The sequence below is a fragment of the Pygocentrus nattereri genome, chromosome 5 (genome assembly GCF_015220715.1).
Source record: "Pygocentrus nattereri isolate fPygNat1 chromosome 5, fPygNat1.pri, whole genome shotgun sequence".
Taxonomy (NCBI): domain Eukaryota; kingdom Metazoa; phylum Chordata; class Actinopteri; order Characiformes; family Serrasalmidae; genus Pygocentrus; species Pygocentrus nattereri.
In genome coordinates, this window is record NC_051215.1 from 23,980,864 (window position 1) to 24,007,582 (window position 26,719).

The following is a 26,719-nucleotide window of genomic DNA, read 5'->3' on the forward strand; positions in this document are numbered from 1 at the left end:
TCATGGTGCCCGACCGGGCCCAGCCCGAAGGAGCTACATGAGTCCCCCCTCCCATCGACCCACCACCGATGGGAGGGGCAGTAGTAGGGGTGCGGTGCATTGTGGATCGGGCAGTGTCCGAAGGCGTGGGCCTTGGCGTTCTGATCCTCGGTTGCTGAAACTGGCTTTTGGAACTTGGAACGTTACCTCACTGGCGGGGAAGGAGCCTGAGTTGGTGCGCGAGGTCGAGAGATACCGGCTAGATATAGTCGGGCTCACCTCAACACACAGCTTGGGCTCTGGGTCCAATCTCCTTGAGAGGGGCTGGACTTTTTTCTTTTCTGGAGTTGCCCATGGTGAGAGGCGGCGGGCAGGTGTGGGCTTTCTCATAGCCCCTCGACTCGGCGCCTGTATGTTGGGGTTTTCCCCGGTGGACGAGAGGGTAGCTTCCCTACGCCTTCGGGTTGGGGAACGGGTCCTGACTGTTGTCTGTGCTTATGCACCGAACAGCAGTTCAGAATACCCAGCCTTCATAGAGTCCTTGGAAGGGGTGCTTGAAAGTGCTCCTCCTGGAGACTCGATTGTCCTACTGGGGGACTTCAACGCTCACGTGGGCAACGACAGTAAGACCTGGAGGGGTGTGATTGGGAGGAATGGCCTCTCTGATCTGAACCCGAGTGGTGTTCAGTTTTTGGACTTCTGTGCAAACCACAGTTTGTCCATAACGAACACCATGTTTGAACACAAGGATGTCCATAAGTGCACATGGCACCAGGACACCCTAGGCCGCAGTTCAATGATTGACTTTGTAGTCGTGTCAGCGGACTTGCGGCCATGTGTACTGGACACTCGGGTAAAGAGAGGAGCTGAGCTGTCAACTGATCACCACCTGGTGGTGAGTTGGATCAGGTGGTGGGGGAAGATGCCAGTCAGACCAGGCAAACCCAAACGTATAGTGAGGGTTTGCTGGGAACGTCTGGCAGAAGAACCTGTCAGATTGATCTTCAACTCACACCTCCGTCAGAACTTTGACCAGATATCGGGGGAGGTGGGGGACATTGACTCAGAATGGGCCATGTTCCGCTCCTCCATTGTTGAAGCGGCTGACTGTAGCTGTGGTCGCAAGGTAGTTGGTGCCTGTCGGGGCGGTAATCCTCGAACCCGGTGGTGGACACCCCAGGTGAGAGATGCCGTCAAGCTGAAGAAGGAGTCCTACCAGACATGGTTGGCCTGTAGGACACCAGAGGCAGCTGGCAGGTATCGACAGGCCAAGCGATCTGCGGCTTCAGTCGTTGCCAAGGCAAAAACCCGGGTGTGGGAAGAGTTCGGTGAGGCCTTGGAAAGTGACTTTAAGTCAGCTCCGAAAAGATTCTGGCAAACCGTCAGGCGACTCAGAAGGGGAAAGCAGTGTGCCACTAGCACTGTATATAGTGGAGATGGTGTGCTGCTGACTTCGACTGAAGACGTCATTGGGCGGTGGAAGGAATACTTTGAGGACCTTCTCAATCCCACCGACACGTTCTCCAGTGAGGAGGCAGAGTCTGGGGACACGGGAATAGGCTTGTCCATTACTGAGGCCGAAGTCGCTAAGGTAGTTAAAAAGCTCCTTGGCGGCAGGGCTGCAGGGGTGGATGAGATCCGTCCCGAGTTCCTCAAGGCTCTGGATGTTGTGGGGCTGTCTTGGCTGACACGCCTTTTCAACATTGCATGGACATCGGGGGTGGTGCCACTTGATTGGCAGACTGGGGTGGTGGTGCCTCTTTTTAAAAAGGGGGACCGGAGGGTGTGTTCCAACTACAGGGGAATCACACTCCTCAGCCTCCCTGGTAAGGTCTATGCAAGGGTACTGGAGAAGAGAGTCCGGCTTATAGTCGAACCTCGGATTCAGGAGGAGCAGTGCGGGTTCCGCCCTGGTCGTGGAACACTGGACCAACTCTTTACCCTCTCCAGGATTCTCGAGGGTTCATGGGAGTTTGCCCAACCAGTCCACATGTGCTTTGTGGATTTGGAGAAGGCATTCGACTGTGTTCCCCGGGGTATTCTGTGGGAGGTGCTTCGGGAGTATGGGGTACATGGCTCTTTGCTACGAGCCATTCAGGCCCTGTACAAACAAAGCAGGAGCTTGGTTCGCATGGCCGGCAGTAAGTCAGACTTTTTCCCAGTGAGAGTTGGACTCCGTCAGGGCTGCCCTTTGTCACCGATTCTATTCATAATTTTTATGGATAGAATTTCTAGGCGCAGTCAGGGGATGGAGGGTGTCCGGTTTGGTGACCTCAGGGTCACATCGCTGCTGTTTGCAGATGATGTGGTCCTATTGGGGACATCAGGCCGTGAACTTCAGCTTTCACTGGATCGGTTTGCAGCCGAGTGTGAAGCGGCCGGGATGAGGATCAGTACCTCCAAATCCGAGGCCATGGTTCTCACGCGGGAAAGGGTGGAGAGCCCTCTCTGGGTCGGGGATGAGCTCTTGCCTCAAGTGGAGGAGTTTAAGTATCTTGGGGTCTTGTTCACGAGTGATGGTACAAGGGAGCGGGAGATTGACAGGCGGATTGGTGCTGGGTCAGCAGTGATGCGGGCTCTTTACCGGCCTGTTGTGGTAAAGAAAGAGCTGAGCCATAAGGCAAGGCTCTCGATTTACTGGTCGATCTACGTTCCCACCCTCACCTATGGTCATGAGCTTTGGGTAATGACCGAAAGAACGAGATCGCGAATACAAGCGGCTGAAATGAGTTTCCTCCGCAGGGTGGCTGGACTCTCCCTTAGAGATAGGGTGAGAAGTTCGGTCATCCGGGAGGGACTCGGAGTAGAGCCGCTGCTTCTTCACGTCGAGAGGAGCCAGTTGAGGTGGTTCGGGCATCTTGTTAGGATGCCTCCTGGACGCCTCCCTTGGGAGGTGTCACAGGCAAGTCCACCGGGGAGGAGACCCCGGGGAAGACCCAGGACACGCTGGCGTGACTATATCGCCCAGCTGGCCTGGGAGCGCCTCGGAATCCCTCCCAGGGAGCTAGTGGAAGTGGCTGGGGAAAGGGAGGTCTGGGCTTCATTGCTCAGGATGCTGCCCCCGCGACCCGAACCCCGGAGAAGCGGAAGATGATGGATGGATGGATGGATATATATATATACACACACAGTACTGTGCAAAAGTCTTAGGCACCCAGGACACATTTTCAAAATCGATTTATTTGTGTAGATGTGTTTTTGCTGAGAATATATATCCATATATCTCGCTGCTGGTGGAACAAAACCTTGTATCTAGATTTTTTTTTATAGTTTTTCAGTTTTTGACACATTTGGAAAATGCTTGTTAATCTTTACATTGTGTGTAAATTTCATGATGAATGGACCAAAAGAAATGAACCAAAATTAATTCCTTAATTACATTAAAAGTAAAGTATGTTCTTTCCTTCTCTGTAAACTTATAAGCATATAAATATATATTTTTAAGTGTAAATAATTTAACATTCTCTACAGGAAAACACATTTTAAACACAACTTTCTATTAATTAGTTACAATTACATGTAAGGAAAAAATGTGTAAAATATTAAATGTGCCATGACTTTTGCACAAGCCACATTTTAAGTTTTATTTTTTCCTAATATGTTAAATACAGCAAATAAACAGTAATTGTGTATTAAATTGTGCAGGAGTGTGTTCTCTGTAGAGGATGTACGCACTTAGAAAATCAACAGCATAACCTTTGATCAGGGGTGCCCAAACATTTGCAAATAACTGTATAGTTCCATATTCATAATCGCAACACTGGCCTTCACAATACTGTCATCACCCTGACATCACACTAATATATAAGTGTCCAATATGCAAATGAGCCTCTAACCAATCTCTGAATGTTTTATTGTGTGCTGTGAGCATCCTGACCAACCACAAATTGTAGTGCCTTTTAGGTGTTTAGATGAATCAAGATATTCACACAATCTAACAAACATCATTTTGGTCAAAATAGACAGTTTATAACAAGGGTTTGCTAATGTGTTTTCAATGTATGATGGGTTTTGTTCCACAATGCATTAATGTAAATAATAATGCCATATTATATTTAATACCACCCTTATTAGAGAAATGTAAGACACTGCAAGGCTTTTTCCTTCCCCTTATGTACATCAATACAAGGAGTGAGACTGTAACGCTTCACAAAACCTACACATTGTATTTCACTGATTCACACTGTGTTTCAGCACCTTTAAAGGGAAATTCCAAATCTCAAAATGTCTGAATAATGAAATGGTGAAAATGTAAGTCGTTCAAGTCTGTTTTAGTGTCCGTTTGATGGGAGATGAAATCTTTCACAGTGGTGGTGACAGGAACCAGACATCTGAAAACTTTAATGCCTCTGAAAGCTTCATCACAGAAAGCTACTACAAAGAATGGTTATGAATACACTGCCTGATTCACTGCTTTACAGTTGTTCTGAGATATTTTGATCAAAAATGTATTCTTAAAATCCATTTATGGTGGAGGAAACATGCAGGGTGCAGTAATACCCAAAGAAAACTTTTTTCTTTTGATTCTCCACAATTCTACCACTGACATCACATGTATAAACTCGTGTAGGTTCATTGTTGGTTTTGGATAGTAAATAAAAAGGCTATATTAGTCTTGTAGTCATTGTGACTCGGTTCCTATCACGTTACTGTTTACACCTCAAATTACATGACACATTTTTAAAGATTTTAATATTTTTAAGATTTCTTTTCAAATCAATATTCTATAAAAAAATATAAATAAATAAATCTCACCTGTGGTCTGTTTCAGCAGCTCTAGTCCATTCTGCATGGCCTGGTCAACATTCTGCCTCCTTAACTCGATGTCCTCATGAAGCGCCTGGCCATAAAAACATAAATTAAAAACTGGAAAACTGCCACAAACTAACTCACTAAACACAGGGACTGTAAATGATGATGCTGATGAAAAACATAATTAAATTAAAATGAAAAACTGAGGAGAAAAGCCTGAAGAGGAGGAGCTCTGTTCTACCAGTTGCTCAGCATGTTGTTTGTCCAGCACGTCCGGCGCGTAGTCCTGTACGGAGACGTCACTGAGCCTGCAGTGGACTTCATCAAGCCAGTTCATGAGAGCCACCTCATCCTCCCCGAAGAGCTGGGCATTGGCCAGCGCCTGCTGCAGCAGCTCTGCTTTCCTGCGGCAGCGCTCCTGGAGCTCGATGTAGTTGCTCTGAGTGCTGTCCAGCTTCGCCTGGACCAGCTCCTTATCGTCCATGCAGCTGACCGTCCGGAGCACCTGTCCCAGACTCATGGCCTGGTACAAGCTTTTACTGCGGCCTATAATCTCCTCCTCTAAGGCCTGATTACCAGGAACGGCACACAAAGTGGAGGGGTGGGGAGATGATTGTACCAACATAAAGAGAACGGAACAATAACAAATGAAGAGCGTGAAGGGTATAAAGAACAAAAGTGACCAGAACACAAAGGTACGACAAAAGAATCAAAAGCGGATGGGTCTAAAGGAAAGACGAGTCGCTCTGTGTCTGACAGCACTGCTTATCTTACCTTATGCTGCCTGATCTGCTCTTCTAGCTTGGAGGTCTGGGTGCCAATAGGCTCAGAGCTGGCCAGGCATTTTTCTGTAGCAGTGAGCCACTCAACCAATGGCTCTAGGGTCTCGTGGAACTGCTGGGCAACCACCAAAATGCTCTCAAGCTGCTTGCGTCTGCCAGGAAAGAAGTACACCAGCCCAATGCATAATCTGTGATTAACACTGGGCCTGGCAAACTGACATATACTCAAACAACATGGTCTCCATCCAGGAAAATACACATCTTGAGATATGCAAAACATTGACATATTCGGACAACTATGTCATCCAGATAAAATTACATTTATTAGTTTTAGATGTAATTACATTACCGTTCATTATTATTATATTAGGATATAACGAAATTACAAGGGAATTGCCAAATAGGCAAAAAATCTCAAGAGTTTCCAAATTTCAAAAAAATCGAAATAGCTTGTTAATCATTTTTCTATCAGCTGTTCTTCAAAAAACTGGATACTTAAGCTATTAATTTCCTGAGACCAGCATATAAAATCTTTATTAGATAGAAGCACATCAGGTTTACCTGTTCTCTGCTTTCTTCAGTAGAGTGTCCCACCTCTGCCCCAGGCATTCAATCTCCCTTCCAATCTTCTCTTTATCCGCAGTGTCGGCCAGCTCCGTCACCTTCCCCCCCTCCTTTTTAATAAGCTCGACTGTGGGTCTGCGGTCATCCAGCAGCCTCTGTAAGAGCTGGCCACAGCGAAAGAGAGAAAAATAAACTTATATGGAAACACGATATGCATGCCATGATTATGACCAACTGCAAATGTCCCATAGCTTCTAAAACGTCCTAATCTCTCACTCCACTCTCAGAAATAAAGGTACTAAACCGTCACGGGGCAGTACCTCTCTTGTCTCTGGGGTGGGATCCTCAAGGGTACATCTCCGTACCTTTACTTAGGGAACATAACTGAAGCATAATCCACTGAAATGATATGTTTTAAGCTGTACTGACTCCACACACCCCGTCTCGCCTCCAGGCTTTTTTATTTTATTGTTCTGCTTTAAAACATTCGGTTATGAAAAGGTACAAAAACGAACTTTTCACCCGGAGAAACTGATTTAAGGTTCACAATCAGACCTTAAAACCACTGCTGTACCTTTGAGGGAACATTTACATTGTTTGTACCTCGATGAATGAAAAATGTACCTGCACAGAACCTTTATTTCTGACAATATAGGGCAAAAAACAAAATTGGCAAAATTAATTTCTTTTTTTAAGCCCCCTGGTTGACATTCTGCACATATTTTTGATTAATATTGTCAAATAAAACATCTTTTCTTTGTAACTCTGTTAGGGGAGGCGTGAGAACCCCCTGCTGTGATAAACTATTCATGTCGATCCACAGAGATGAAACAGACAACTGCAGCGTTCTTTATAGTAAACAATCTTGTACAACTGGCACAAATTCATAGTGCAAAAACAGAAGTATGTCCAAAAGAGGCAGAAATTGCCTTCAATGGCTACAGTGAATACAAATTGTTTGACTACTAACTGGCAGAATGGAAAGGTGTTTTGCTTGTTTTAGTGGGAGTAGTCTTGCAGTGCTATCGACAGCTAAGCAGTATGTGGAGAAGGGGGCGGGGCCGAGTGCTGAATGCAGGACAGAGAAGCCGGTTGGACTGAACCAACGGGCTAAGTAGCTGATGACATTCACCTGTGCCTTGTTTCTGCCAGCCTACTTACAGTCATCTCTTCCCTCAGTAGATGGCAGAGCCCAGAGAGAGAAGGAGACACATGAAGGCAAGAGAGCCGAGCCGAGCAGAGCAAAGCTAACCTGAGCTGAACTGAACAAAAAGGAAAGAAAGAAAGGACTGAAAGTCCCAGCAAGCGTCTTGTCTTAATTTGTCGGTGAGCTGACAAGCCAAGTGGTTTTTGCGTTGTGTATGAATGATAAAAAAAAAAAAGCTTCACAGCTGCCCCGGTGTCCTCCCGCCACCCATTATTAAAGGTGCTACAGAGTAATCTGTCTGTTGCACTAGTTCCTGATTTGGCTTTTAGTGGAGGCAAATTGTTGGTGATGATCAAAATCTATTGCGGTACTGCTGAAGACTTACTCTCTGTTCTTGTATCTGCGCTTTGACGACTTTGAACTCTGCTGATGGTGGTTTCTGACTGGCCACCAGCTCTTCCGTATCTGTAAGCCAGCTCAGCAGAGACTCGAGAGCATCCTGGAACCTGCCACAATGCAGCAGAGCTTCATGGAGCTGTGCCGACCGTTCTGCCACCTGAAAACATCACACACACAAAAACACTTGTAGGTATTCCTCATAAGACAGGCCTCAGATAGTACAGGTGGAAAAATCCACCAAAAGTGATAATCACATTTATATCACATCACTGTTTGTGGCTCATACCCTAAAAGCTAATATAACGAAATCAACAGTGAATATAATAGCATTTCACCTTTTTGTTGAGGGTGTTCCACCTGGTGTTGACCTCCTCCAGGTCATGTTCAAGGCTCTTTGTGCTGGTGCCTTTAGGGGCGTTCTGAATAAGTCCCTGGCCCAACCAGTTCAGGTCTTGCAACTGTGTTTGAAGCGACTCAATAGCCTCTTTCTGGAAAACCTGCAGCCAGTGGAAAATGTAGTAAGACATGTTAAGATTGGAGTGGAAACACTGATGTAATCTCATTAGAAAGTTTGCAACTGTGGATGACACCATAATGTATTATGGTTCACTGATTAGCGTTTGATTAAAACCATTCAGAAGGTTTTTTTTATCGCATTGTACGCTATCATTTTCAAACCTTCAGCTCTTGGAAAATGGGCTAGTTTTGTTATCCTGATGAAGAGCTGGAAGATTTGGCCAGTATTTTATTACAGTACAGTTCAGCTGAACCAGAAAATATGAGCTTTTGTCCAACTTATCACAAACACTCACAGCTACATGCCAACATCAAGCTCCAAACTGAGAAATGAAGAGCTTTGGCTTTGCGGTCTCAGAGTGGAAGAGTAACTTGCATAACGTCGCTGTCCAATGAAAAACAAGTATCTCCAAAATAGTAACTTTATAGGAGAGGGCAAAAACTTTCTTTACTTTCAATGCAAGTTAATGGAAAAAGTTTTTATTCTCAGCAAATTTGGAGCATTTCTATTGGTCCAATCATCATGAAATTTTCACATAATGTAAAGGACGGCTGCTGAGCTCAAATGATGCAAAAAAGCAAAAACTGCAAAAATTAGAGATAAATGTTTTTCATTGGACAGTGACAATAACTTATAACTTACATATTAATGTATCATTTAATGGTACATGAAATCATACACAAAGATCACAAAATTGATCGTATTCTCAATTACAACCATCAGTTCTGTTCCAGACCTTAATGGGATTCTTTTAACGAAACCTTATATCTTCATTTTTGCATTTTAATTTTTTTACACAATTTGGAAAAAAAAAACCAAAAAGTGCTGTTTTACACTGTGCCAACATTTCTTGATTAACAGACCAATAGAATTGGTCCAAAAATAGAAAGGTAATAATATTTTCACTTATTTTTTGGAGACATGAGGTTTTGTTCTGACAGTGATGATACGCTCCGGAAATGTGAGCCTATTACAGATTATGGAAATGTATTAAAGGCATTAAAGGGTGAAAGTCTTAGATGTGAATTATGTCCCGATTCCTGCTCTTTGTGTACTGAATGATCATGAAATTTTACATTAAACCAATGTTGAATGCTACTCCTTGGGTATAATGTAGCAAAACAGTTGATTATTCAGTTCTGGTTTAGTCCAAATTATAACATACAGAGATTTCAGATTCTTATACTTAACCTCTTAAACTCCTTGGAACCACCGGTGGTTCCAAAATGCACTTCGTCATATTTTTCACAACTTTCATATTTCATAAGCTACATTCAGAAGGTGGGTGTCATTTGAGGCTGTAACTGTCTTCTTTCCAGTCAAATAGATGGTGATGTCATTTTAAACCCTTATAATAAAAGAAGCTGAACTCACAGTTTGTTTTTCTACTGAAAGTCAAGCCATTTTTCCCCCAAATCTGGGCTATAAACTATAAACAAACAGCGTCTCTTCAGTGATCTGCTCTGTAAAAATGTGTTTTATAAAATAACACAAAGAGCATCTGAAAATTTTGGCTTTCAGCAGTAAATTGTAAGCATATAGTAATATGTGTAGATCATAAAACATGTTCTGTTAATTTGAGGGGAGCTTTTACAAAAATAAATAAATATAACAATTTGCATTTATTTCATGCAGTTACTGAATAATTTGCCTTACGATTTGGTCATGAAAAGTCAAATGGACAAATCAAAATATACCCCGCAGAATTAAGAAGTTAAATAAATTATGACTCTGCAAGGCTAAACAGGGCTCAACGCTACTAAAATGAAATGGCATCTGCTATTGGAGATTTTGTTTAGACTCACTGTACTATCCTCACTATAGTAGAGAAGGCTCCAACATGCATGTATCTACATGAAGGCTATCTTTGCCCCACAACACTTTCTGTCAGCTGTTTGGGGGAAAATCAACTAGGAGAAACTCAAAAACTCACAGACCACAAAAAAGAAACTCCTGTCAAATAAAGATTCATTTAGAATACCTGCCACTTTCTGTCTCTGAATAAATGAGCCCTATTTACTTTTACTCCTTTTTATAACAACTGTTCGTGTATTTTTGTCCTTTTTATGGCATGACTTTCCACCAAACTGGGCAAAGAAATACTGTCTACAGCTAGTCAGCAGTTTAGAAAGTGCCTGCTACTATGAGTTAACACAGCTGGGCAGGATCACAGAAGCTGAGTCACTGACCGACAAATGCAACAAACTCAATTCAGGCAGCCCGTAATCAGATATAGAGGGCAGTGCAATCCAACTTCCCAGGAAATGCTAATCATATACACCAGATTCACTCAAAGAGATAAGGCCTGGTGACGATGAAGGATATTTTGGGATACCTGCGAAGATGGCAAGCCCAAGAGATCAATCTGGGAACATGCAGCTAAGGATGATAACAAGCTCTCTATCTCCTCATCTCCCATGTATGTAATTGTCCGCTTAATTCCATTGGCGAGACCTGTTTCCCTTTCCACAGCCAACAAAAAGTCCTCTAAATCAGCCATTTTGAACTCTGTGGCTCTCTGTTCCTTTTCGTAAGACTCTGCATCTTTAGTGACATGCTGTTCCAGAGGCTGCGACTCCAGAGGCTGCGACTCCAGAGGCTGCGTCACGACCACACTTAAAAGCTCAAAGTTGTCCTGAGATGAAGCGTCCTCCAGGAGTTCAGCTGTGGGTAACTCCTCGTACCCTGAGATCATCCTCGGCTGGCCATCATGGGTCAAGTTTTGCGTTCTGTTCATCAACCCTGCTGCGATCCTGCTTCGTACATCGCCATCAGAAACAATGCATTCAGCATCGATGAGGTCTACGACACACGTATCTTTAAACTGCGTGCCTTCTTGCACCGTGGTGTCCATGTAGTACTTTGCCGTTGGTGCCATTGCAGAGTCTCTGATGTGGGAGAAGGGAAACTCTTGCTCAGAACTGAGGGAACGCCCTGGGTTCAGTTCCCCGGACACATGCACAGCTTCAGAGGAGGACAGGCTTCTGGTGCCTGGCCCCCCTCGCCTCTGATATTGTTGCTTCCGGCGTTCTCGCTCCGCGGTGGGACTACAAAGGCCAGAGTCGTCCTCTGAGGTCAAGGAATTGGTCACGCTCCTCCCTCGGCCCACTCGGCCAACCAGGGCTTGCCGGTCTCCAGCGTCAGTGCACAGAGTTCCACTGCAGCTGCCGTATTCACTAAGGTTGGCCGGCGCAAAGCTTCTCCAGGAGCGCCGGTGTTGCAGAGGCTCCTTTTTGTCCCCCTGGTTCCGAGCTTTGCCCAGGATGGTACCTGTTCCACGGATTACGTCGCCGTTAAACTTCAACCCGTCGAAAACCACCCGCTCATCCAGTCTGCCGCGTAACTCAAAAGCGCTGGACGAAGTCAGAACCCCATTCCCGCAGAGTGCGCTCATGTCCAGGGTGCGGTGGGTATAAGGCAAAGTGCCAACAAAATGCCTGGAAACCAGGCTTCCCTTCGAACCCGAGTTAATCTGCTCATTGAGCCTCACGGTGTCGTAAATGGACCTCTGCGGGACATAGCAGTCGTCAATGTTCAGGTCTTCCTCTTCTCCTTTCCCCACACAAGAGGGGTTCTGGCGCAGGCAGTCAGGTCTGCTAAGTGGTTTACCCATTCTGACAACGAACACTTGTAAAATTTATGTATACATATTTTAAAAACGAGGTACAGGTTTTCAGTGCAATCCCTCAGTTGAAAGGAGAAAAAGCAAAAAAAGGCAATAATGCATAGATGCATCAGTTTGTACATTGAGCTCTAACGCAGTGCATCATGCTCAAGAACAAGAGGTCAGAAAATAAATATAAAAATAACTTCTATAAGCAGTATCCTATGCACACACATAGAACTTTCAATTTATGAAAATATGATCTCAGTAGAAAAAATAAAGCAAAAAATGCTTCATCACAACAAGTGAATAAAAAGTTATCTTCAGCACTTTTATTAATACTTCCTCTTCCTTCAGAACATCTGATTCCATGTAGGCAGCTCCTGTAATTTCCCCATGGTCAGAACTTGCTTATTGTTGCCTGTTTCCTCAGTGCTAAGTTCCATCACAAACATCCTGCGTTGAATTTTCAGATTCTCCCGAGCAGTCGGCAGAAGTATCTGTGGTGCAAGGTGCCGTATTCTGATACAGATCCTCCAAATTGCGAAAACAAAAGCCGCGGGGCTCCAGGATAAACAAAAAGCCGCTCCTGCCTCTCTTGCGGTCCAACCGGCAATGACAGACACCCTCTTGGCAATGGTCTGAAGGCCCCGCCCCCTACTCATTATTCCGGCAACATCTGCCACAGCTCCATTTGTGCTGAGAGCACATGTTGATTGGTGGATGCTTGACCCTGTTTTAATTCTCCCCCTCTGTCTCTGTGGCCTATTCTACTTAATGTCTTAGTCATATTCTGCTCTGATAGTAGACCTCCTCCTTTAGTAAAGAGTGAGGAAGGAGGGGGAGAGTAAAAAAAAAAAAAAGAGTTTGAGAAGCGAACAGCTCCCTTTCAGATGACATCACACAGGGCAGAAATAGATATCCTCACTCCCTCCCTTTCTTCTCTCTCTCTCGCGCTCTCTCTCTCTCTCTCCTGTTATCGTAAGCTGAGTTGTCTGTATATTCTCTTAATTACTCTGGAATGTGTAGGGAGGTAGTAAACACAGGTAATAGCAGTGCACACTCTGCCAAGTCCACGGTGAGTATTTTTTAGGTTTTTTTTGTTTTTTTCCCCATAACAAATGTCCAGACTGGGAGAAGACCAGAGCAAGACCCTGGAAGAATTCCCTTTTGTTTCTATTACCGTCAACTCCAGAAGAGCAAGACAGCCCAGAGGGATCCAGGCATGGTCTGCTGCCCCTCTCCGCACTCATGAGGAGAGAAAAGTGGGAAGCCGAGTAAGCGGTTAAAGAGATCTGTGGGATTTAGAGAAAGGATATTCAGCAGCTGAATCCCACATACTTCTGACATAATCCAGGCATTGAATTAAAGGAGGCGGAACATTCGTCTTCTTGTTCCTTCCAAGGGCACATACTTTGGGGTCGCCTAGCTTGATCTCGCTTGTTTACCAGAGGAATACTACTTTAAGCAAATGGGCCATTTTTCAAACAAGGTGTCCAATCTTACCCACACAGAGCCGGCGTGGCTGCAGGTTTTCGATGCACTGAGAACACTGAGACTGACTGATTAAATGAGTGGAATCAGGTGTGCTCTTCTTGTTTGGAACAAAAACCTGCACCCACACCGGTACTTATTAGATTGGACACCCCTCCTTTACAAAATAGAACAATCTGACATATGTTGGTACACTTTTAGAAAAAAGCTTCTATATCGTACCAAAAAAGTGACTCGTAGCAATAGTGGAACCTTTTTTGAGCTATGTATATTTCCCATATCCTACATTTTCCTCATTTATTTTTTCCCATTCATGAGGTCCAGTTATGACATTTGTGTGGTTTTATCTACCAGTCGTGAATTATTTTCCAATCTCTTTCTATCCCTATAATTAAACAGGCTGTTTTGGCTCCTGTGTATTTGTTCAAGACTGATATACACTATATTGCCAAAAGAATTCACCCGTCTGCCTTCACACGCATATGAACTTGAGTGACATCCCATTCCTAATCCATAGGGTTTAATATGATGTTGGCCCATCCTTTGCAGCTTCAGCTCTTCTGGGAAGGCTTTCCACAAGGGTTAGGAGTGTGTTTATGGGAATTTTTGACCATTCTTCCAGAAGTGCATTTGTGAGGTCAGACACTGATGTTGGATGAGAAGGCCTGGCTCTCAGTCTCCACTCTAATTCATCCCAAAGGTGTTCTACCGGGTTGAGGTCAGGACTCTGTGCAGGCCAGTCAAGTTCTTCCACACCAAACTCGCTCATCCATGTCTTTATGGACCTTGCTTTGTGCACTGGTACGCAGTCATGTTGGATCAGGAAGGGGCTGTTCCCAAACTATGTTGGAACATACCCTTCAGTCCCGAATACATACTTTCAATATATGGATGGGCGGAGCTAAACTGCTGTAGGCTAAATATATGGTGGATATATGCAATTGTACAAAAAATAACTAAAAAAGGGCTATTTTTGCTGCTTAGGTAGTCAATCCAGTCAGTCCATATATTGAAAGTATGTACTTGGGACTGAAGGGTATGTTTTGAGACTTTAACACTGTTTTAACACTACATCAAAGTCTTATTTCAAAAAAGTGAAGGAAATCATTGAAAAGAGCAACTGAACTGTGCACCTACCCACTCCTTGAGTTGTCAGGGTTCTATACCTACTTGCTGGCTTTACCAACACCCTTTCTTAAGCATAAGTTTTTTTAAGTACTGCAACATTAAGCGCTGTAAATGCAGGAAACAACTACAAAAAGGTTTGTTCTGTTGTGATTTGACAGTGCAAGCATGACTGCACTTGTTTTAACTAGATATCTGAGCAAACACATGCCTGAGCAGATAAACAGGACAGCAACATCGGCCTATTTGGTGGGGGGGAGAGAAAGAAAACCCTCTGTCAACAGTATCTCTCACAGCTCCCACAAACAATAGAGCCAGCCAATGAAACATACAACTATTATTCAGGAGAGAACAAAGGTTGTCCTGAACACAGTCTCACTGTCCCGTTTTAGAGCTCTTATGGTTAACATCAACTGCGTATGAATATGAGGTGTTCCTTCAAATCCCCTCAGTTGAAACACATGAAATGGGATCTCTATAAAATGGCGAGGCCATCATCGCACAACAATGCGCAAAAGGCTCAGTGTTCTGGTGCAATAGGGGTCTCATGTTTCCTCTTGGGGGTTTTTTCGCAAAAAAAAGTCCACACGATGACGAAGCTCAACTGCGCCTGGGTTCATAAGGACTCTTTTCCAGATCATCACCTTTGGAGTTAGTAATGGACATGACTCAGAGGAGAGAAATTCCTTTAGGTTCACAGGAGATGCTGAGGTCATGGCCGAGTAGTGGAAAAAAAGCATGCACTCACCCATCACAGTCACCCACGCACCTCCCACAAATATTTCATACTGTAAGTATGAGAAAAGGGGAAAAAAACGATAAAGAAAATGGCACAAAGACGGCAAAGGCTTTCAAAGGCACCCAGTGGATCCACTGCATCCTAATTCTCACTGAATGGTCAGATTAGAACGGAGTAAAAAGGTCTGAAATGCGATTAGATGTGCTCGTCTTGTGCATTTTGCTGATAAGTGACACCAAATTTTGAGGGGAATTCACTACATTTTGCTCTTTGTATAATCCTGAACAGTCAAGATCAGTCACCAAACTGAAACTCCCAATCTCGCCACGTCTTTGTGATTTATTGATCTGGTTAATTTCCCCGAGTTAAATGACCGTGGTGTGGAGAACAATGATGATTTTGACCCAGCAGCTGAGGGAGCGGCGAGGAGCCTCTCAGACACCGCAGCGAGACAAAAGAGTGAGAGTACAAGCAGCATGGGGGCCCGAACAATCAGCTGCAGCTGATGCCCCATAACCCACCCGGCCTAGACTGCTCCAGTACTTTTGTGATATAAACTCTAATTTATAGTGGCCTATATTTCGGTTTTAAAAGCATTACGATGCTTACCCTGCGTGCTTTTCTTATAAAGCTAGATTTATTTATAAATAGCCACTTTAATATAGCAGGCAGAAATATAGGTTAAACCTCTTTCGACTCCATGAGCATCTAAAGGCTTTTAGGATATTTAAAAATATTGCCATAATTCTTGATAATACAGATGTGTTTTATCCTGAACTGATATGGTACACAGTCCTATGCAATGTCTTTAAGACTTTATGCCACAAAAACTGCTAGAAATGTGCCCATTTTTTAAATATAGTAACAAAACTTTTTTTACGCCAAAGAAAACATTCAGACAAATTTGTGGCAGCGGTTTGATTTTGGCACATAAAAGGAGAGCTGGTCGGCAGCTGTGAACTTTTAGGCTTTGTTTTTGGGTCTATTTACAAGTAAGGGGGTGGGGGAGGGGTTAAATCTTCCCTCACGCTTTTGCTGAACTTATGAACCATCCAGAAATTCCTCTCACAGCTCCAGCACACGTTTGATGCTTTGGAGCCATGAGATGTGAGAGGTCTGAACTGACCTGAGAACCACAAGACCAGATGGGAAAAGGAGAGAGGGCTTACCAAAGACTTTGAGAGATAAGTGTCAACAGTCTTAAAAAAAAACAAAGAAACAAACAAACAATAGGAGGCTTAAAGACACTGGACACATTTGAAATTAGATGCATGACGTCATCTATCTGCATATATCTGTGCACAGTGGAAGAGATAATATTGTATTATAATTTCAAATAAACAGAGAAGTATTCAGTACAGACGGCAATATACCACGTTTTTGGTAACACTTGATTTGGAGTGCTCCTTTGTAAATGATTAATAAACTCTTACCAGATTATCTGTAACATATCTGTAACATCAGTGAAGCAGCTGTAGTGAAGCGCCTGAATACACTAAAGTAAATATCTTGTAGATGTTCTGTTTACACATTAATGTTAATGTGTTACTTTACGCAAAACCTAACCTTAGGTTGCTACCAACATTACACAACACCTAAACCTCACCCTGGACCTAATCCTAACCCTAACCTTAATCTCAACCCTAAACCTAATCCTAAACCTCACCCTTGCCCTAATCCTAATCCTAAACCTAACCTTAATCTCAACCCTAAACTTCACCCTGGTCCTAATCCTAACCTTAACCTCAACCCAAAATCTAATCCTTAACCTCACCCTGGCCCTAATCCTAATCCTAACCTTAACCTCGACCCAACACCTAATCCTTAACCTCATCCTGGACCTAATCCTAATCCTAACCCTAACCTCAACCTAAAACCTAATCCTAAACCTCACCCTGACCCTAATCCTAACCTTAACCTAAAACCCAAAACCTAATCCTAACCCTCACCCTGGCCTTAATGCTAACCCTAACCTTAACCTCAAGATAAAACCTAATCCTAACCCTGGCCCTAATCCTAACCTTAACCTTAACCCAAAACCTAATCCTAACCATGGCCTGGAGTGTGCCTGTCTAGTAGTCTGTCTTAAGCAGTGAATCTAACACTTCCAGGCAGAGCTTGTGCCAAGAATCCTGAACTGAAAGCAGGAACAGAGAAAGCAGTGAAGTAGCCGGTGGGTTAAAATCATAAAATGAAGAGCTTCTGATTCTTTTGTCCGGAGCTGCTGGAGGGTCATACCTCTGCCCCCTCATACGGGCGAAAGAGCAAGAGTCAAACTCTGCTGCTTTTCACCCACTCACGATACATGCAGCCCCGCTGGCTCCCAGCTGGCTAACTGCTCACCCACAACAAAGGGCCCTCAGGCAGGAGCTCTTTGTTACCACCAGATGCTCACCAATACATGAACAGGCTGGTCCCCACAGGACAGGCTAGCACGTGGCTAACAGGCTGAGTAAATGTTGCTTAACCCACACCAGTTTGTTTCATGCTAAACTGTACAGTGCAGTTCCTGTATTTGAGCAGTAAAAAAATCATCTTAAATTAACATTAAAAATAATAAATATAATAATAAAAATAATACTGTAATTAACATATTTTAATAAAGTAATATATTAACAACATGAATATATATATATATATATGTGTATATATATATATATATATATATATATATATATATATATATATATATATATATACATGTATTTTAATACATATTTGGATATATTTTCAGTATATTTAATTTTTTTTAAATCAATGAATATGTCCATTAACATCTATTATCATACATTATTATGCAAAACGAAGAGCTGAATTCCAAACATATTTTACGGTCACTGGTGTTGTATGAATATGGTGTAACACCAGTGATGGTGACTCCAGTGACTTTCTGGTTAAAACTGGTTGATTTTGTAAACTGGCTGACTCGCTGGTCATCAGGTGACCTTGTGCAACTATTTAAAATCAGTAATAAAAATTATATTTTGGCATTTTTTTGACAAATTTTCAATTACACAGCCATTAAAGCACATAACACCAGTGACGCACAGAAGTTATGAGCTGCCTGATTAACAAAATTATTAATAAATGAATGAAATATAGTGAGCGAGTGTGACTCGCCTTCTCGTGCCTTGATCTGTTTCCACTCTGATGAGCCTCGACCCAAAGAAGCAGTTTAATAGAGCTGAAAATTCTGTGTTAAACTATAAGAGTCCTGATAACAGCAGTGCCCACAATCTCTGTGATAAATGACACATAGATTCTGATACATAAAAAATACATTGTTTTTAAACATAGCGTAACATTAATGATATAAAAAATAAACATGAATCTTTTCTTACACAAAATCCTAAATTAAAAATCCTTAAAAATATTGTTTTATATTAAAAATGGTTTCTCAAATGTTGAAAACTGGTTATGTGACCAGCTGTTCTACAGATGCATGGTGACAAAAGAAAAATCAGAGAAATCCTATGGTGAAGTATTATTTAATTTTATGTTAACTGTGTAAATGTACATACCAACTTTTGGAGCTGTGTTGAATATTTTAAGCATTTTTTTAAGTTCTGTAGCCTTTGTGACATGGTATCCCCTCCAAATGGCGAATGACACAGCTACAACATACTCAGCTATCATTTTAATTTAGACTGATAGTTAAATTTGTCTTCATGCATTCATTCAGGACACAGCAGGAGATAAGTGTGTCAGAATTAAGAAATAAAAGAAATTATTAAATAAATCCACTGAAAACACAGATTTCACTTCAACACCTTTAGCAGGAATGATAAAGTCTCCAGTTAAATGTAAGCTTACTATGGTTTAATTTTAATGGGACACATTTCCTATAATTTCATTTACAAGATTAGGTAAAATAAATTTTATGGATATATTTTGTTTCATCCAGTCCCCCTTGAAGAAGACCACTTGGCGAGCAGCCACTAGGTGATTTCAGTTTGACAGCCTTGATGTAGAGTGCCATTTAAGCACTGTAGAGGGCAATAAGGCAAAGCAGAAAACAAACAAAGATGATCCTCTTACCTTGAAAGTCTCCAGCTGTTGGTTGATGACATCTGTCTCCATGCCAACAGGCCCTTGGGATTCTTCTTGCTCCTCCGCTCCAGTCATCTTCTGGGTGAAAGTCTGCAATTTGCTGTAGAACTCTTCCAGATGTTTCAAAGTGTCTTCAACCTGCTCTTTCCTGCCATTGGCCCTGTCCATCAGCTTGCCACTCTGCTTGCTCAAGGCCTCCAAGTCTCTCTTCAGGCCCAGCAGATCTGGTGAGGCCTCTGACTCTAGCATCTTCTTGCACTTGTCTCGGGCACTCGCTGTGTTGGTCATCAGATCCTGGAGTTTAGATATAAAGCTTTGAATGGCACCTTGTTGATGTCTGAGGGTTTCCAGGTCTCTGCCCACTGGGGCCATGCTGTCCAGCTCATCATCAAAGTCTGCAAAGCTGGTGAACATTTCCCGAATGGTGTTCTGGAATTGGCCAATGCCCTGCAGTTTGTCCTCCAGCGTTGAACAGGCATCTTCGACGGCTTTGCTGATAGAGCTGTGCTCTTTCTCCAAGCTGTCTGCCTGGAGAAGGAGGTCCGTTACCCCCTCAGTGTCTGGTACATCTACTACCAAGCTCTGAGCTACACTTTTAAGGTGGTCCACTTGAGTCTGGACAGCTTCTAGGCTTGTCTGCTGAGCTTTCATATTAGTCAGGTTCTTGTTACTGTAAGCCTGGACACCGAGGCTAGAATGACTTTCTAGTTGTTTCTTGGAACCCTCAAGCTGACTTTTGAGCTCTTTGTGTGTGTCACTAAACTCCCTCAGCCTCTGTGACAGCTTATCCAGTGACTCCTTCTTGAGTTGCAAATCTTCTGCCAACTTATCCAGGTTCTTCCCGATGACTGCCTTCTCTTCTTTTACAGCATCTACGTCTTCCGTGGCCACCTCCAGAAGGCTATCAGAAGCTGTGCTCAGCAGCTCCATCTGACCTCTGTGCTTGTCCACGTCTTTCTGGATGGCTTTCACCTGCGAGAGGGAGTTGTCAACTTCCACAGGATTGACACTGAACTTCACCTTGTTCTGCCTCTCGTCACACTCCTTAAGCCAAGAGCTCAAGTTCTCCGCATGCTCCTTGTATTTCTGGGCCCTCTCCATCACAGTGTTGAGCTTTTCTTCGCGCTCCGCAGCACTCCTCTTCACTTCCTCCCAGTTAGACTTGAGAACTGAGAGCTGCCCTTGGAGAGCCACCTTTTCTGCTCCCTCTGTGCTCTGCAGAAGAGCCTCCCCTTCCTTCATGATGGTGCTATATGACTCCTCATGTTCACTAAGGGCCCTCTGCACTGCACTGTGCTCTTTCAAGTTCTCGCTCAAAGTCTCTACCTTGGCAGAGATGGACTGAGGCTCAGCTTGCTCCTGGAGCTTTTGGTCTAGCCAGTCCTTGAAATTTTTGGACATCTGATGGAATTGCTGGGAGCTGGCGAAAGCAGAGTTGAGCTGCCGAATCCGCTTTCCTAGTGAATGCAAAATGAGTCAAGGTTAAATAAGTGAATAAGACAATCCAAACAATCGCAGCAGTCTGCTCTTTTACTGCCCTGTTTTAGTTCCACAGCAGAATTAGATTTTAGATGAAAATAAAATAATCCTCCTTTACAGTAAAATACAACTCTGCTCATTGTTCTAACAGATTTAACAATAAGTGGTCTTAAACGCTGGATAGCATAACTGCTAATTCACCCATTAACTCTGAAGATCAGCATGCAGACTGCTGGTCATCATAGCAACGCCTTACTAATAGCTAACAAAATGGCAAAGAGGAAAGCGTACATCGATAGTTTGGAGATGAATGGATATCCATTTATAATCACTCCAGCTGGTTTTCTGATACATTTAAGCTGCAACGAGAAACTGTCAAACACTAAAAAGTCTTGAAGCTGAAGTTTCTCATTTGAATTTTCATGTTCCACCTTAAATGGTGCCTGCTGCATGATTTAAGGTGGAATAGAAAAGTTCAAACATGAAGGTGGTGAATGAGAAGCAACTTCAGCCTCGTAAAAAAAAAAAAAAAAAAAAAAAAAAAAAACAACCTTTGAGAGACATTTTACAATAAACTATTCTGCTTTCCGGTTTCCTGCCAGAGATGCGAGAAAAACGGCTGTAGCTGAGTTAAGACTAAAAGCAAAGCAAAATAAGACTGCGTTTTCGTTTATTTATTAAATTTGTTAGCCTGTACTAACACATTATACTGAGACATTTACAGCCAAGATGGTAAAATGGACATAAAATATTGTGGCTCAGACGGTTGATTTTTGCTGAAAGGACAAAATGGCTCTTCTTGACATCTGGGTTACTGACCCCTGGCCTATCACATGGTGCCCATTTCAGCATAAATAAAATGTGTTTTCCACACTTTTTGAGGTTCATGGCTGTAAACATCCAGATTTGTTTTTCCTTTTTTGTTTTATTTTACTTTCTAAGTTATGTGCTGAGAATGTGGATGGTGGTTACTGCGAAATTCTGTCATCGCGAGTACAGTACAGCTTAAAACAGACATCCCCACATAAGAAACATCTGCTAATGTTGTTCTGAAGCAAAGTAGTACAACATAGCTACTGGGATGCCTTAACACTGACACACCACAAAAATCTTTGGGATAAATGCACTTCAACAGTCTGAGGAGTCACTTGGCAAGCCTCCATTACTGTAAATGTAAGCAATGACACATTTTTCAGGTACTGCATTTTCCAGAACAGTGTTAAATAAGGAGATCCAACAAACCTGCTTTGTCCTCAAGGAGCTTGAAAGGTTTGGACACACTTTCCAGCTGCTTGGTGAGGTTGGCTTTGAGGTACTCTTCAGTCACCAGATTTGAAAGCTCAGAGCAGAGACGTTCTGCCTCCTTCAGCCTCTTCTTCTCCTCACACAGCTGAGAGAGGATAGCATTTGTGTCCTCCAGCTGCTTCTTGACCGCATCAGGCTGCGTGCTGAGGGCCTGCTGGCCACTGAGCTGAGACTCCAGGACAGCTGCACTCTCACCCAGCCTCCGCAGAAGCTCCTGGTACTGTGTGGTTTTACCCACCGCCTGCTCGATGAGGGCATCGCGCTGAGACAGCTGGCCTGTCAGGCCCTGCCATTTCTGGGTGATAGCAACTACCTTTTCCTTCACCTTCTCTACTGCAGGGTCTTGCTTTCCAGATGTGCTAGTGATGGCCACAGCTGCCTCATTCAGCTGCTCGTACTGAGGTTTGCGGCCTTCAAACTCTTTCAGAAGAATCTAAACAGGAGATTTGTTTCGATATATTAGAGACATACAACGTGTTCAGGTGCTTATAAGGTGGAATCTTATCGTGTCACTCAGAACCTTAGTTTTGTTTTTTAAAGGCTTTTAACTTTTAAAGAAGTAGTAACAGTCTTTCTCTTCCCAAATGTAGTCAATTAGCCAAATCATGCTTTCAGTGGCTTGCTTATTTAGTTTTGTGCTGCAGCTACAAGGCTAATGTAGCTAACAAATAATGTAAGTGTATATCTCACCAATTATCATCATGAAAACTGCATGTTAAATCATCACATTTCCAGCCAAGTAATTGCAAATAGACATAATGTGCTTTCTGACACTGTGTAACACAATATCACCTATAAAAATGGACAAAAGTACAGGCAAAATTCAGGCTTCAGAATGGCTGCTACCAGGGACAAGCAAGACTATTAAAATCGCCATTAATGTTTTAAAGATCAATAGTAAATTATGATTTCTGATATGCAAATTAGCTTCTCTCTATTTTATATTCACATATTTAAGAAAAGTGAGATATCTGAATGGGCAAGAGCCTGTGTCTTATGTTTTGGCCAGAAGTTATAATTTGTTGTGTTCAATTAAGAACACATAGAAAGACTACTGCAGCCATCTGAATGCTACTGCACACCAATAACACAGAGTATAGAGATAGTACAGAGTGCAGCTATAGCACTCAGGAAGCATTGCTGGAAAACAAGAAGTTTAAATTCCTTTTGCCCTCTTCTCAATAGATTTGTTTGTATCAATAAATATTTATTTTAATATTAATAAATATTTTTCATTTTAGTTACAACATCACAAACGTGCTTTACATGGGAATATAAGTAAAATAATGGAAAGACAAAAGCAATACACACTAAATGAAAATAACAGCATCATTTCAAACAGGAGAAAATGAGCCAAAGTACTTCTAGACATATGTAATCCTACATTTTCTGGATTTAAAAACACCTCTGGAGCTTGCATTTCTAAAATTCTCTAGAATGCTATTCCAGAGTCTAGAATGCTATTCCAGAGGAGCTATGTAAGAAAACAATCTTACACTCACTGAGGTGTAAGTGATCTTAAGAGTTTGCAGTAAGGCCCAATCCCATTCCACCCCTCACCCTACCACTGAACGACTGAACAAGCGACCAAAGAAACCCATAAATGTGAGAATTCTCTCTGTTAAAGAAGTCATGATAACCATTGTACTATCTTAGTTTAATGTCGTTTCAATGTATTATAGTCCTTTTCTTCATAACTAGCATGAAAAAGCGCTAGTAGTGCTTTTCCTGTTCCATCTTAAATAGTTGGGTTCAAAACCTGATTGCAACTTCTTATATTGGTTAGTTTCTGACATGAGATCAGTCCAAGGGTAAATCTCATAGATTTGTATACATTGGCTGAAGCTGGAGGCCTATACAGGTCTTTTAAAGTAATTTGATAGAACGTATGATCAAATACATGCAGACTTCCTATTAGCTGTCTTAGGCCTTCTGCTTAGTCCCACAGTGTGAACGTCTTTTCACTGTATCCATAGTTTAGTTTCAAAATAAATGGCTGAAAAGCTTTGAACTATTGGCAAGGCTGCATGGCCTCCCATCCAGTCACTGATCTGGACCAGTCTTGCTTAGCTTCATAGACCATTCTACCCAAGGGTTCCCAGCTCCACAGAGCCACAGGTTGAGGCTGGCTTCCTGTAATGGCCATTTAAAGTATCCAACCACTCCATTAGGACTTAATAGAGGCTGACTAATTTAAAAGTTCTTAATTTTAATTCCAGTTTATGTTTATTTCAAAGTAAAGCTTAGGTTCATGAGCTGGTTGTAACATCTAATGTCAGTTAGTTTTCAGTACAAGCCCTGCCCAAGTCCCACATTGCTTAGTTTCTGACATGAGACCAAACCAAGGGATCTTATAGGTTTGGATATACTGGATGAAGCTAAAGGCCTATGCAGGTCTTATAAAGTAATTTAGTAGAATGTATGAAAATGCTGCACCATTTAAGGTGGAATGGAAAAATTAAAGCGAGAAGCTGGCAAATAGCTGCCTTCAGCTTTATATCACAGAATAATTAGGGGTTGGAAATGACACCTAAGTGTCCCATCCCCCCCTCTTTGAAAGTATATGATGCCCTAAATGTAACTAAAGCCCAGCAGTGAGGAGCTGAACTTTACCCTCCTCTGCTGACACTGCAGACTGGCAGGGTCGCCTACAGATCAGTGCTAGTAGTACTTCATTAGTAGTACTAATGAAGTAATGCTCTTTTTATTTGTGGGTCCCATTTTGTCTGCAAAGATTTCAACAAATGCCGCTTGTAACTCAATGCCGCTTGGGATTGGGCCTAAGTCTGCCTCAGCTGAGCAAAGTGATCTTCACTGACCATAATGCTTCAATAGAACAGTAAGACATGCTCGGCCTATAAATATCATAAACAAGACCTTGTAGTCAGTGCAAGACAGTGAAGCCAGTGTAAACTGAATAAGGCTGTGTTTTTTATTACAATTCAGTAAGGTCCAGTTAAAAAAGTTTTCCTCAAGCGAAGGTCCAGAACATCACAATGTCTGACTTGCATTATGATTCAGTGCCTTATACTGTTTACTGAAGTAGTCTAATAGGGATATCAACATCTTACACAGTTGACAACTGAATGTCAAACCAAATAAAGTACAATTCAGCCATATTTCAATAATATTTGTCAGTTTTCTCTTTTTAGATCACGCCATGTGAAAAAACTTCCCTCCGACTCACTTTCTTCTCTGACTGCTGTTTCTCGCCTCGTCCCTCCCCTGTGTGGCGTCACTCACTCGAGTCTTAGTGCTCATCGTAATGCACAGATGTGATTGGCTGAGTAGCGTCACGTGTGATATATAGAACGCATGTGATTGGTCTGTGAGTCTCCGGCCACTAAAGCTACCCCAAAGGCTAGAAAAGTTACGCAAATTAAAATAGGACCACCCCGTGGAAATTAAATAACTCTCCATAGTTTACTGGTTATACGTCCAGGTCCACGTAGGACAGCTCGTGGGTCTGGACTCCGACTGCAGTCCGCCTATTAGTGATCAATAGTCTAAAGATTATTTCAACATTTTTTGAATGGTGCTTTATAAATCTGAATATTAAAATTGACTGAAATGCCCATCCCTAGTTGCTACAACTGCTTACAGTCCTTCTGTCCAATTATGCGAGTAGAGTGTTATTTGGTTATTAAGGGGAAAAATTATGTAAATCTGATTTTTTGCTCCTTTATCATAAGAGTCCCCTGCTAAGGGTGCAGCATATTAAGAGAGGTTTATTTCTGTATTCACACAGTGGTTCCCATTACCTGCACTTGCTGTTTCTGAGTGTTGAGCATATTGGGGTCCATAGACAGGGGCCCCAGGACACTCATCATCAGCTCTTTCTCCTGCAACCACTGGGAGAGCTGCGTCTGGGTCGTCTGGAACAGCTCTAGCACGCGCGAAGATTCCTCCAGGTGCTGCTTCCTGTTCTCCACAGAGCCCACAACCTCTTTCCACCCTGCATCTAGTCCACACACGCACATTCAATCACAGCTCCACCTCAGGAGAATACTGAGTCAAACTACATGGAGGAGCTACTCATCTACAAAAATGAGCCTTCATATGATTTCACTTGAGCGCAGAGCTGATGCAGAAAATAGTTGGTGTGCAAATTTGCACCTGGCCAACACCAGAGCACTGAAATAAATTTATGACTGTAGATTAATGCTCTTGGAGATGACAGACGCATACCTATCTGATCCAGCATGTGCTTCCACTTTGCTGCCTCAGGTGAATCAGGGTTTTCCTCTATCAGGTGGAGCACTTTCTCCCTCAGCTCCTGGTACTGCTGCTGTTTTCGTTTCATGTTTTCCTCATAGGCCTGCATGACAAGAGACAAATAATAGGCATTCCTTTGTCCACATAAACCACCACAGCTCAATTATTCTCCCCTTTGAACCTGAATTTATGCGTTGCATGAAATAGTGTGGTAGAGTAAATTATGGGGGGTGAAAATATACGTGATCAGTCACATCTAATCAAAGAGAGTCATGTTCAGCTCGTCTGCAAGGGCTCAAATTGTAAAAAACTAATCTGGTAAACCTGAGGTGATTCTGTATGGTTCCGATTCACTGTTATTGGCACCTGACACTGGTTCATAGACACAGTAGCTATAACACGTAAGGGTACTTGGGTAACAATTTACTATACGAGGCTGTTCAACGGGCTACATTACACCTACATAAGCTTGTGATGAAAACTGACATGTTTCCAATAGGCCATTTGCCAATTTTGATCAAAATGTGCTCCCTTTAAGTCACCTTTATGATAGTTGATGGCCATTGGA

General features: G+C 42.7%; 1 protein-coding gene across 6 annotated transcripts in view; it reads right to left on the bottom strand.

Annotated features, from left to right (window-relative positions):
- Window positions 1-26,719, bottom strand: part of dst (dystonin) — a 273,589-nt gene that overhangs the window by 52,860 nt on the left and 194,010 nt on the right. For all 6 annotated transcript variants that reach the window (XM_037538377.1, XM_037538378.1, XM_037538379.1 and 3 more), the window contains 10 exons: window positions 26,125-26,254; window positions 25,698-25,897; window positions 21,874-22,369; window positions 19,141-20,609; window positions 7,959-8,120; window positions 7,610-7,780; window positions 6,075-6,241; window positions 5,506-5,665; window positions 4,973-5,299; window positions 4,735-4,819 (listed from right to left, as the gene is read on the bottom strand). In XM_037538377.1, the coding sequence (XP_037394274.1) occupies window positions 4,735-4,819; window positions 4,973-5,299; window positions 5,506-5,665; window positions 6,075-6,241; window positions 7,610-7,780; window positions 7,959-8,120; window positions 19,141-20,609; window positions 21,874-22,369; window positions 25,698-25,897; window positions 26,125-26,254 (3,367 nt within the window). The remainder of the gene's footprint in view (window positions 1-4,734; window positions 4,820-4,972; window positions 5,300-5,505; window positions 5,666-6,074; window positions 6,242-7,609; window positions 7,781-7,958; window positions 8,121-19,140; window positions 20,610-21,873; window positions 22,370-25,697; window positions 25,898-26,124; window positions 26,255-26,719) is intronic.